The sequence below is a fragment of the Anas platyrhynchos genome, chromosome 13 (genome assembly GCF_047663525.1).
Source record: "Anas platyrhynchos isolate ZD024472 breed Pekin duck chromosome 13, IASCAAS_PekinDuck_T2T, whole genome shotgun sequence".
Classification (NCBI taxonomy): domain Eukaryota; kingdom Metazoa; phylum Chordata; class Aves; order Anseriformes; family Anatidae; genus Anas; species Anas platyrhynchos.
In genome coordinates, this window is record NC_092599.1 from 18,024,746 (window position 1) to 18,036,158 (window position 11,413).

The 11,413-nt window shown below is 47.0% G+C and overlaps 1 protein-coding gene across 5 annotated transcripts; it reads right to left on the reverse strand.

Moving 5' to 3' along the window:
- Window positions 1-772: 772 nt before the first annotated feature.
- On the reverse strand, window positions 773-11,358 carry LOC140003571 (zinc finger CCCH domain-containing protein 11A-like). Of its 5 annotated transcripts, XR_011812458.1 has the most exons (5): window positions 11,061-11,358; window positions 10,581-10,642; window positions 7,037-10,036; window positions 6,036-6,123; window positions 775-967 (listed from the first exon to the last, which is right to left on the reverse strand). XR_011812458.1 is itself a non-coding variant. In XM_072044287.1 (3 exons), the coding sequence occupies exons 1-3, from the start codon at window positions 11,220-11,222 to the stop codon at window positions 9,769-9,771; spliced, it is 492 nt and encodes a 163-aa protein (XP_071900388.1). In that variant the 5' UTR covers window positions 11,223-11,358; the 3' UTR covers window positions 2,767-9,768. The 5 variants fall into 5 exon arrangements, 1 of the variants encoding a protein (XP_071900388.1); XR_011812456.1 differs by having other exon boundaries at window positions 773-967; window positions 6,036-10,036; XR_011812457.1 differs by lacking the exon at window positions 775-967 and having other exon boundaries at window positions 2,767-6,123.
- Window positions 11,359-11,413: the final 55 nt, after the last annotated feature.

An 11,413-nucleotide genomic window follows, 5' to 3' on the forward strand; every position in this document is an offset into this window, starting at 1 on the left:
TGGAGTATTTCTGGGCATATTCACAAAGTTTGCATAAGCTGGAACCACTATGCACATTTAGATTTGTCATCATTCAGTTTGAGAAGACAGGCACTCTCAGACATCAGTTGAGGGTGGCTTAAACTAATACACCTAGGATTATACTAGCATTATTCAGAGGGAAAAAAAACGTCTGAAATTGCCTAGGTTAACCCTGTCTAGAACTACTTCTTGGAGACTTAGTTCTTCTGCACCTTTAACTTTCCCCACTTCCTACCCCAGGCAGCTAGAACAGCGTTATCGGAAGGATTTTATTTCCCTCTGCTTCCTCCCACCCCCTCTCTTGGTAACAGAAACCAGTATGGTTTTGAAGCAAACGAATCTATCCTGCACAAGCACAATCAGTACACCTACGGCACTGAAAAATGCTTTTGTTGATTTAGTTTGAGAACACATCGTTAGGCACTCACGTCAATTTCCATGTGTCTGAATCGGCAGACGTTCCTGAGACAACGACCCTCCTGCCACAGCTTGCAGACCGTCTCATTGCCCAGAGCAGCTTCGCAGTGGCGGTAGGCACATTTGTCTCCCTGGAACCAAAAGGAAACCAACGAGGAAAATAGAGTACAGCCTCAAAAATGGCCATGCTGCTGCCTAAGGTTGCTACAACTGAATTCAGAATCTATCTGGTTCTCAAGTTAACCAAAGACCAGTGTGCTTCCTCCTCCTAATCTACTCCTTCCTGAAAAAAATGGGGAAAAAAAAGCAAAGCAAAGGAAAGCCAGCCATACCTTGGTACAGGTAGAATAGAAATAGAAGTAGCAATCCTCTCCTTGTTTAGACATGCCAACGAGTTCTGCTAACAAGCTCGGCTTCTCTCCACAGGGACTTCCTCTGCTCTTGGAGAGAGCTGTCTTCACCCTTGCTTGGGCTGAAAGTCTTCTACTGGCTTGTGAGCAGGGAAATCTTCTTTTGAAAAGTAACCCTCCTGAAGAAAGTAACAAGTGAAAAATAATGAGGAACCAACATTTTTCCAGCTTTCTTCAGTTCATCAAATCAAGTTATCAGTCTCTCGAAGAGAGCAAAGCCTTGAAATCAGCTGTTACATGAACTAACTAAATATGAAAGTTCCCTAAAGCTGCCAGGAGCTTTGTCAGCAAGCGTTCTCTTCCACATCCTCAATAAGATGACTTGGAGCACACCTGGAAGCCTGAAAACGGAGTCACTCCTTAAAAATCCACCTGATCATACATGCAAGTCAATAATCAACTCTGGCTACAAATAACTTCTCTAGAACACAGTTAGGACGCATTAAACAGCACGTTGCAGGCACTGTGGGTCTTCCATTTCACCTACCTGGACAACCTCAGCAAAGTTATCGATCTTCAAAGACTTCCAGTTAACTTCTCCTGGAGGCCGAACCAAGACTGAATCCGTGAATTATTAATAAAGGGCTAGGAAGAATTTTCCTCCTCACTTTGCCAAGGGAACCTCTCATCCACAATTCAAACATAGCATGCGCTTTTAAACAGCTTATAACTAATAGAGGAAGCAAGTCCATTTGAATGCTCTCTCAGACTGGAGACAGCCAGGGTTAGTTAGCTCTTCAAAACAATATAAACCAAAAAACAAAAAAAAACAAAAACAAAAAACCCAGCGCATTTAGAGATGAACTCGTGATTCAAAGTGGCTGCAAAAATGAGGCTCCATGTTCTACAGCCGGTCAATCTAACCTTTTTTTTTTTTTTTAATTTAAAATTCAGTATGTTCCAATCTCTGGTCTTCAAGATTTCTTCACCTATTAAGAAAACACAAAAACCTTTCCCTGTCTTTATTACCTGTACAGCAAAAAACATACCACAGTGCATATAAATCCACAGATGTGCATACGCATACACACGTCTGTGTTTATACACACACGAGGAGGGAGTGAGAGAAAGTTAGCGAGAGCGACAGTGAAAATCAGAATTTTTGCCTTTTCGACACAGAGAGCGCGTAGAAATTCTCTCATTTTGAGGGAACTAGAAAAAAATGGAGGCTCTACAAAAGATTTTGATGAGTATGCCTTCGAGGCCGATGCTTTGTAACATGAGTGATCTGGGGGCCAGCACACAAATATGCAGACGTATGTACATGCATACAGGATAAACAGATCTATACACACAAGCGTGCACAGTGTATGTTGTATGATCTCCATAGCGAGAACAACTCGTAGCCCTGATCAGACACGTAGAGTTGCAATCAATTAAGAGCAGGAAGACAGCAGATCAAGGGTACAGCAAGCTTTGAGAGGCAGGGGAATGCTCACTTTGCCAGTGGCATGGCTGCATGATACCAAGGATTTTGAATTAGTTGGATTTTTTGGAAGCAATTGGGTTTTTCTTTCTGCGCTGTAGCAAATACCACAGGTTTGCCATCACGTGCTGTTCCCTAATCCATATCTCCATCCTCATCCATTGCTGCAGGATCATGAAAGGTTAGAGAAGACGACTTAGGTCTTCTTCAATTTAACAGCCAATGATTTTTCGATGAGCAGAGCTGCAACAGATTTTATTTAGCCACAAGCATTTTGTTTTTCTTTTTTCTGAGATGAAGTCAGAAATTTTGATTCTTTTTTTTTTTTTAAAGACACTAAATGTCACAAAACCTGCAACCAGACCAGATAAAGTTCAAATTAGAGTGATTCTGAATCCTTTCATGAAAACGCTGCACATTTCTGTGCAAATTATTTCTGACTCTTCTGGACAAAAGTGGATGAAATAGTTCTTACAAATTAATAATCAAAGGTTGGAACCTTTTACTCACACAAACACTAGTGAATTTTCCAGGAAATATTTTTTTGGCAGGGAATTTTCCCAAATCTAAAATAAAGAGAGGAAAAGTTGGCTTCTCATATTAGTTACTGCTTTTGACTGCTGGACAAAGGGAATAAAAACAGTAGTTAAGTGCAAGCTTTCCTTCTCTTCTTTACTATGGATAGGAATCGTCACTTCGCACCTTTAGCACCTTCAGAAACACACCCAGTGCCATGCAGGTTCCTCTGCATCTACTTCTAACAATTACTGGTGCTCCTTAGCATGGAAGTTTGACTCAAAACACTCTCCAGATGTAGCTCTTTTGACTGCCCAAGGAGCTCATCATTTTGCTTGTTGCCTTCCAGTTTCCTGAACAGACCGGGAACGCTGTTCAGAATCTGAATGGATCTGGTCTAAGGAATGGGAAGAAAGCAAAACCAAGCATACCTCGCAGCCCTAAATTCCAAAAAAGCAGTCTCATTTTAAAAAGGACCTCAAAAGCTTTTTTTTTTTTTTTTAAACTGACATCTGCTAACACGGCAATCCAGGCGCTAAACCAACTGAAGTTGCCCCTGAAAGCCTGAATAAAAATTAGTAACTCTGGTGCACTCAGCAGGTCTGTAATAGAAGTTAGTAAGATTTTTAGATTTCTTTTTTTTTTTTTTTGCTCCAGGGTGCCTGTGAAACTTTTGCATTACGAGATTTTGAACCTTTTGTACCAAAGAATTAGAGATGCGCTACAGTGCCAGTAGCTGGGGGTCTGGAAATACACACCAACAAGTGTCATAAGCTTTGCCTTTGCTGAAGGAAGATAAATAGTACCAAGAAAATCTGTCTAGTTTGTTTTACAGGCTTGTCTTTCTCAGTATGGAACAAACGGACCTCCCTGGTCTAACTTTGCAGTTGCCTATTCTGCCTTTGTCCTGGAGAGAAGAGCAAGAAAGGAACAAATCTATTTTTGCACTCCAAAAACGCAGTAGAGGAGGATTATCACACCCACCTAAGGGTACTTCCTTGTTTGTTTATAAAGCACCAAGTATTTCTCTTGGACAGTCTCTGTTGCTGGTCTGTTTTGTGCCTTCCATTTACAGTAAAGATACTAAGATGCTTACCCCTTGTTTTTTGTTGTTTTTTTTTTGTTTTGTTTTTTTTTTTTTTTCTAAAGAACAGTGGAAGTGGAGAGTCGGATGACAAGCAAGAACAAACACTAGAAACTCCTTGTTCTGCCCCTGCTTTTTAATCACCCAGCATCACCCCGGCTGCAAAACAGCCTCTGCTGATTTACCTGCTTGTTAAAGCACCCCACAGGCTGCAAGTGCGGTGTGCTAGGTGTCAAGTTCTATTTCGCGTTGCACAGGGAACCATTCATCTTCCCACAGTCGAAGCACAGAACAGCCTCTTGCTAACAGAACTCATCCCTGCTGCTGCAAGAAACCTCATGGCCTGCAGGAAAACCTCAAGCTAAGAGTTCCAAAGCAAAAGCAGAAAACGCATGATTTGTACTCTTTATATTGGAGTAAATTCTAGCTGCTAAACGCTGCCTACATCTGAGGGCACGTGCTGAGGCTGGGGGGAAGGACACTCAACACCCACCGACAGCTGGAGTGCAAAGATGCCAGCCAAGAAGGCAAAGGTTAGAGCTGAACGCTGCCTCAGCTTCCTCCAGCAGCCAGCTGGGGGGCACCTTTCAGCACGCTCTCTGAGACTCTGAGCCCCGAGTTACCGCAGCCGCCAGCTACAGCTGCTCCTTGCTGGCCCAAACTATTGGAAGAGTCTTCAAACGTCAGGGACCTGTTTTATGACAGCCTCAAGATCCAATTAATCTGTTCCTGAAGGCGCTGATCGTCCTGGTGTTTCTGGAGCTGTCCAAGAACAATCCTGAACTGAGGCACTCGTCTGATCAGACAGTGCTTCGGCACAGATTTCTCTTTAGCTTGACACATCAAGGTGAAGAGGAATCGATTCTTGCAAGCAACCTCTCAAGCAGGGATCTAATAAGGTGACCAAAACGACAGATCTGTTGTGCAGATCTGAGCACGTCCCTCTGCAGGGAATCACTTTCAAGCCTAAGATGTTTCACCCATCTCCCTGCCCCAGAGCGACACAAGTAAAGCTCTTAAGCAATTGCTAACCTGTTCTCAGTGCTCACGAGTCCCAAATCACTCATTTTACAATCTATAAACCATGGCAGCTGGCACCTAGCTGGCACACGGTGACACTGCACACGTTGGCAGTGTCGTCAGGAGCTGCAAAGTCAGGGCTGAGGGGGTTAAGGGAAAACCACACATCAGTTTAGCAACTTGGCTCCCGTAGGATACTTCCTACGGCAGGAGTTTCAGCAAAGCCACTCAGAGGGACCTGCTGGCTAATTCAAACGGGACTTCTGCTGGAGCAGTCAGAAGGCAGCAGGAGATATCCAGTGGGCATCACTGTCAGTCTGTGGCAGTTTGGGGTCCAGGTATCAGTGGTTAGGTGGGGTTTTCTCTGCTTCACTTTCTCCAAAGCTGTGAAAAAATATTTCTTTTACAGCTCTGTACAGTCCCACGTTACGGATGGAACCAGCTGCATCAACTTCCAGTACGACGGCGTTGGAAAAAGGTGCCTTTGGTGGTCAGGAGCACAACAGCTCTGCTGATGTGTTATTTAAGTGTGGTCTTACATCTGAGTTTCCTCATAGCAGTATGTAGCTGAGGGGGTCCAAGTTTCCCAGGGAAGATTTATGTTTTTTCTCCTACCAAGCACCAGCTCAGTATACAAAGCTCTGTTAATAACACCCAAGCATGTAGATGTTAAACTGAAACTGCTTTTAAACCTAGTTGTTGTGACGAAAATAGCTTAAGTTAAGGTAAAAGTTCACATGGAAGTACAGAAAAACCCAGAAGCGCTTCCTGAGCTTCAGTTTACCAACAGCACCATCGGATTTAGATCCTGGCCTGGCAGCCAGGATGCAGGGTCTGTAAGCATTGCTGCCATGTGGAAGTGCCAAGGCAGGTTTCTGGCCTGCCCTGACTAAAAGACCTTTTTTTTTCATACAAACAGCGTGCCAGGTACGCTGTAATGCCAATGTGCCAGGTCAATAGAGGATGTCAAACAACAGAGGCGTTTCTCCTAATTTCTGGCATGAAAACGCTTTTAACAGCAGTCTTTTCACCAAGAAACCCCTCTCTATCTTCTCCAATGCTCCAGGATCTGCTGCAGCTGCAGCAGCCGCGCTGCTACAACCCACATCTTTGCCAAATCTTTTCAATAATTGTGCTTTACCTCGGCAATGTTGAGGTCACTCCTCTTCCTCCTCCAGCTGAGGAAGCAGCTCGCTGGCTCTGCCACACCGCAGGTGCGCAAGCGAAAGCTGGGAACACAGGAGTCAAACTCTCAGTGCTCACGAAGCCACCAGGGCACAGGGCTGACACAGAGGCACCCTGGATCTGCTCTCCCACCCCGCTGCGAGGCTCACAGCAGCCCCGACCCGAAGCGCACACAATGCTTCGCATGGTGATGTCACCGCTGACTCTGAGTCCCCAGGTGAGGATCTGCCTCACCACTCTCAACGCTGGGGTTGGGTTTTGTTTTTTTTTTTTCTTTTTTTTTTTTTTCTTTTAAACATTCACAGCTTATGGGAAAACATCAGGTAAACCACAGATCGCTAGGGAAGAAGTCCCACACGAGGGAAGTCCGTGCTCTTCTTCCAGGCAGCGGCACGTGCTTTAACACGCCGCGTTCGACAAAGCAGCTCTCCCCGTTTTGCTCAGTGGCAACAGGCACGACTGCAACGCACACAGGTGTAGGCAGCACCTGCAGGTCCCAAACCCTTAACCGGTTTGTAGAGAGCACCAATTTTTGAAGTAGTGGTTCTCCCTTAATCCATGAGCCCTTCTTTCCTTTATTTATAGCGGGTGGCTCTCCTCCATTTCCCTCCTCAGTGTCTGAGCAGACACTGGGAATCGTTTCCGGAGGAAGGGCACTGCTGAAGCTCCTACATCTACTCTCCGAGAAAAGAGGGTATGTCAAAGAATACAGATTTCCTTTCTTTTTCCTTTTTGAAATACAATTTCAGAAATCAACGCTGCCGCCTGGCAGCAAATACCTACGGGACTAAAGAGGATTCCTCATCCTCACTGTAACGTTGTAGTTAACCTCCCAACGAGCCCATCTCCCCAGGAAGCGGCCATTTGAGATGGGAAGGGGCAGAGCAAGAGGAAGCTCTCCTTAGCCTAGCTCTTCCCCCAACACCACCTCGCCACCCAGCACCAAATTCAATTCACCTGCTCCGCCCGACCAGTCGAACGGGCGTCCGACGCTGGCACACGCCACAGCGGTGGTTCTGACGTGGCTTAAATCACCTATCCGCAGAATATCTCGGGTCTGTACGCTCAAATAACGCAGTAGTTGAGAAATAACGCCCAGAGCTCACACTCTGAGTGCAGCCCAACAGCACCGAAGCACCGGGAGGCTAAACATTCCCAACCTGGCAACAAGGCTGACCCAAGCAACAGCACGGAACCCTTCTGCACCTTCAGCGTGGACATCAGCGGAAGGAAACACAGATTTTTTTTTCTCCTGGGGCTGCACCGCTCAGGGCCAGCAGAGCAGCGCTTCCCCTTCCCTTCTCTGTCTGTGCCAAGATCGTGCCTCGTCTCTCGAGTCCTGCCCGTGATGGTGCCTGGCCTCAGCCCCTTGAGGCGGCCATTCCTCCACCACCGCAGCTCTCGTGGCAAGCTGTGAGTCATTTTATGTCTTGTCACGGCTTTCCAGAGCCAGGCACACAGGTTCTGGAGAAGGCTGGGGCAGGACAAGCCTGCTTTAAGCCCCAAACTCCTCTCAGGCCAGGCCTACCCTCCGGGCCCAGCAGCACTCATCCTGCCTGCCCCAGGACCCGCAGGTTGCGCCCTGTGGTAGCAGCAAAGAGCCCCCCAAATGTCTCTCCTGGGGTACACAGGGCTGAGGCAGCCCCGTCACTGCACAGACACCCACGGGACACGTCACCAGAGCCGCTAGCGGCTTGGCAATTAAGGACGTGGGAGAGGAGCCAAAGAAACAAAAGACAAAGAAAGAAACAGTGGCTGTTTTTCTCCCCATTTAAATAGCTAAAAGCACCGCTAACAGTTTCTTTCTTTGCGTCCAGCCTGTACTACGTTTAAAGAAAGAAGCAGCTTCTGCTGAGGAGGTGGAAGACGCTGTCAGCAGAAACACCGTGCCTAGAATGCGAGCAGGGAAGACAGCGATGCTGCGAAATAAAGCTTTTACAGCCGCTTCAGATCAGTTGGCCCGGGCTCCAAGGGTCAGACACCCAGCTGGGAACACTGGATTTCCTCCTCGATAGCCTTGCCCAGCTCAATCTTGCCATCCTGACTTGGCTCCAGAGAAAGCCTCTTATTAAAAGCACAGAGAAACAATAGCTTCTCGCCCAAAAACTAGGAGTTCAAGCAAGCCAGTGAAAAAACTGTGCTTGGGAACAAGAACGTTTCAGAGGCTAGTTGATTTTAGTTCTCATCGTCACTCGCGTCATGGCAAAGGGCCTCTACAGAGGCAAAAGAGTCTCAGCACTGAGGTAGGACATAGCTCAAACACCAGCCCCAGAAGGTGGAGATCATAGCCTTGACTCACCCTAAAGGCATCGCAGAAAGGGCACCAGGTAAGAGGACAAGGAGGATTTTGGCTCTAGGGTTAGTTTGTCACATAGCCCAGGAGCCACTGGCTTTGGCTAGCATTTGACAACTGATTCTGGACCTTGAATGGACGAAGCCATACTCTGCCTCTGCATAATGAGGCTTGCATAGAGAGAAAACCCACACTGCCTATAGGGACTCTATCATAGCAGTGGGCTTGCTTCTTGATCCCCATCCCTCAACACACAGACGTGTGGTTTTGTCCAAACATTAAGTATTTACAACAAATTCGACAAGCGCTTTTCCTCTGCCAGCAGCAAATGCCTGAGGGCCCCCACAGCTTCACAAATCATAGCGGGAAGAGCCTACCGTGCCGCAAAAAGGTCGGAAAATAATCCAAAATTGATCTGCTAGGGGAAAAAAACGATGGCTGGTGGCAGGGTACACAATACACCCGAATCTCAGCTCTGTCCTCCGCAGGGTCAGTGCCCACGCCCAAGCGCGATGCTGATGGCACCCGAACATTTGCTGTAGCAGGCAGCAGAGCCAGCAGCTCAGGGGAGCAATTCTGAAAACCAAGAGGCACTTAAACAACCCTTCAGCGACCCCGTGACTGCGGCAGAGTCCCGACTGCTCGCCCCGGAGTCCTCACACCAGCAAAAAGCACCAACCAAAGCCTGGGGGAACTTTGGTACAGCACAAGAGAAGGGAGTGGGGGTTGCGGAGCCGCATGGCAGAGCTGCTGTTTTTCACCATTTGATCATCCCTGAGAACTGAAAGTAAGGCTGGGTGGGCTGACCCCCACCCCCACTCCTGGCAGCAAGCTCGGTCCACAACACACTGGAATAACGATTCTGCTCCCTCCCACCCCTACAGCTTCATCATCTGACACGGGTACAGTCAAAACAATGGCATACACGAGTAGAAGTCACGAGTTGACATAGTAACTCCAGGATTTGGCTATCAACTGTCCGAGAAATCAGAACACCGAAGCTTCACAATGTGCCCAACATCGAGTTGTGCCAAGGGGGGAGGAAGGAAGAAGCTTTACGTTTAAGCCTTCAGAGCATCGCTCCATCAGAAGATCGATTTGCAGCCACCATGGCGTGCCAATGGAGATCTTTCTGTGCCAAAAGAAGTGCTTTGTCCTCTCGATAGCGAAGGTAGCCACCTATAGTTACAGAACGGATGCACAAGCCCTTAACTCTGACCAGCAGGGAAATTTAGGACAACTGAGTGCACATCCTGCCAATTGCTACCAGTTCAGACTGTGCTTTAAGTCTCATTGCAAAGCCTCAGTTAGAAAAAGGATCACCTCGGGGTATCCAACAAGAAGAACAGTTTTAATTTTTTTTTTTTTTTTTTAATATACCATAGGACTATGCAGTTCAACTGTCAATCATCTCGGAGAGTTCAAGGAGGAGCTCATCCTCGTCCTTCCCTAGGTCTAAGTCGATTTCGGCTTCCAGTCTGCCTCCTGAGATTTCCCAAAGTAGCTGCTCCAAATCGTCATCCACAGATAAGGGCGCGTTCCCTGTGGAACTCAGCCGGCGTGTCCGTGCCTCTTCTAGCTGGGAAGAAGCTGAGGTCGAGGTCTCGAGATCGATCTCCATCTGCTCCTCTAATCTTGCCGGGCTTCCGAGACGCACTTCAGTTCTTGGGAGAGCAAGAAAGAACAATCAGGATATGCCATTTCTTAACAGGCAATCCCTTTTCTGCAAACCGGCTCTTAAAACTGTAGGCAAGCCCTCCTACGCTTCAATCTTACACAGGGATTGTTATCAATCAACCCAGGGCTACATTTAGAGCCCGATGTGTTACCAGCTACATTTTTCAGTCTGGGGCTTTATCTGTGAAGCCAGGGCACCTGGAGTTGAGGTGGCATTCTTGAGGACCAAAAGGCAGAGGACACTACTGCTCATCTATCACCTCACGAGGAAGTAGAACTTCACCTCCTCCTCATTCAGGTATTCAGACAACCCAAGAAGTCACTGGAAAGCTGTGCTGACTTGCAGCATTTAAAGAAAGCCTAATTAAGCAATCCTGCTAGCTGCTAGAAAGTGGTTTCAGGTGACTTATTCCTTTGATGGATTTGGGCTTTAATGATCTCAGAACCCTCCTTTTTTCCCACATGTGACAGAACTTATGTTTCCCTGGGGATATACACTGATTAAGAAAAAGAACAAGTTGGGGTTGTCACCTGTTTGGGGCATTTTCTTCAAGTCTGATGGCTGGGATGTGCTCCGGCACGTCTGAAACACCCTAGAAAGCAGCAAAACAGTTTATGTTTATGACACATGGGTAAAAGATTCCTTAATAGCTTTTTCCTCCACACTGCTTCTCCTCTGGCATTGCGGAGCCGTGGCCAAAATACAAAACCAAGGTGCTCCTGAAGAAAGTTCACATTCACCTGGAGGTTACTCATGATCTTGTGTCTTTTAAGAACATGGCATTCATGGACAAAATCCCCCCCACCAGAGAAATCACAGCATCACAGTACCGGTTAAAGAGTGCCATTCAGCTCATAAATACAGAAGGGTTCTACAAGCATCCTGTAGACAGCTACTGGATTTCAAAGGAAACAGAAGGCCTGCAGAACGTTTGACTTTTCCACCTTTTCTCCTAGAGGAGGGTAGGGTTTTAACAAGCGATCCATCTCTGCATTAGCCCCTGGCCTTACCATGGCTGCTTTTTTGGCTGGAGGTCCCATCATGTCAGCATCCAAGGCACTCCGGAGTTCCACAGCTGCTATGGCAGAGGGATAACTCCCAGGTGCCTTACGTTTCAGTGCCTTCTTCTTGGGGAAAGTCACTTTCCCACCCGAAGGCTTCGCAGATGTCATCAAGTTGGCTAGAGTAAAAGGAAGAGAGAACTGATACAGTCTTGCTCTGCCTCAGGAAAAATCCAGGTTCTCTTCATCATTTCCACAGTCCTTCTACACAGTTAAATGCATTTGGCCAGCAGAATTGCACCGCCATTGCCTGGATTCTCAGGAATGTTTTCCACATAGTAAACTCTGTCTACCAACAATCC

What these genes read in the sequence shown, in the direction of transcription:
- LOC140003571 (XM_072044287.1), bottom strand. Translation starts at nt 11,222, where the DNA reads ATGACATCTGCGAAGCCTTCGGGTGGGAAAGTGACTTTCCCCAAGAAG. An exon ending in CAGCCAAAAAAGCAGCCATG is followed by an intron (nt 10,643 to 11,060) that starts GTAAGGCCAGGG and finishes GCTGCTTTCTAG; the next exon opens with GGTGTTTCAGACGTGCCGGA. An exon ending in GAAGAAAATGCCCCAAACAG is followed by an intron (nt 10,037 to 10,580) that starts GTGACAACCCCA and finishes TGCTCTCCCAAG; the next exon opens with AACTGAAGTGCGTCTCGGAA.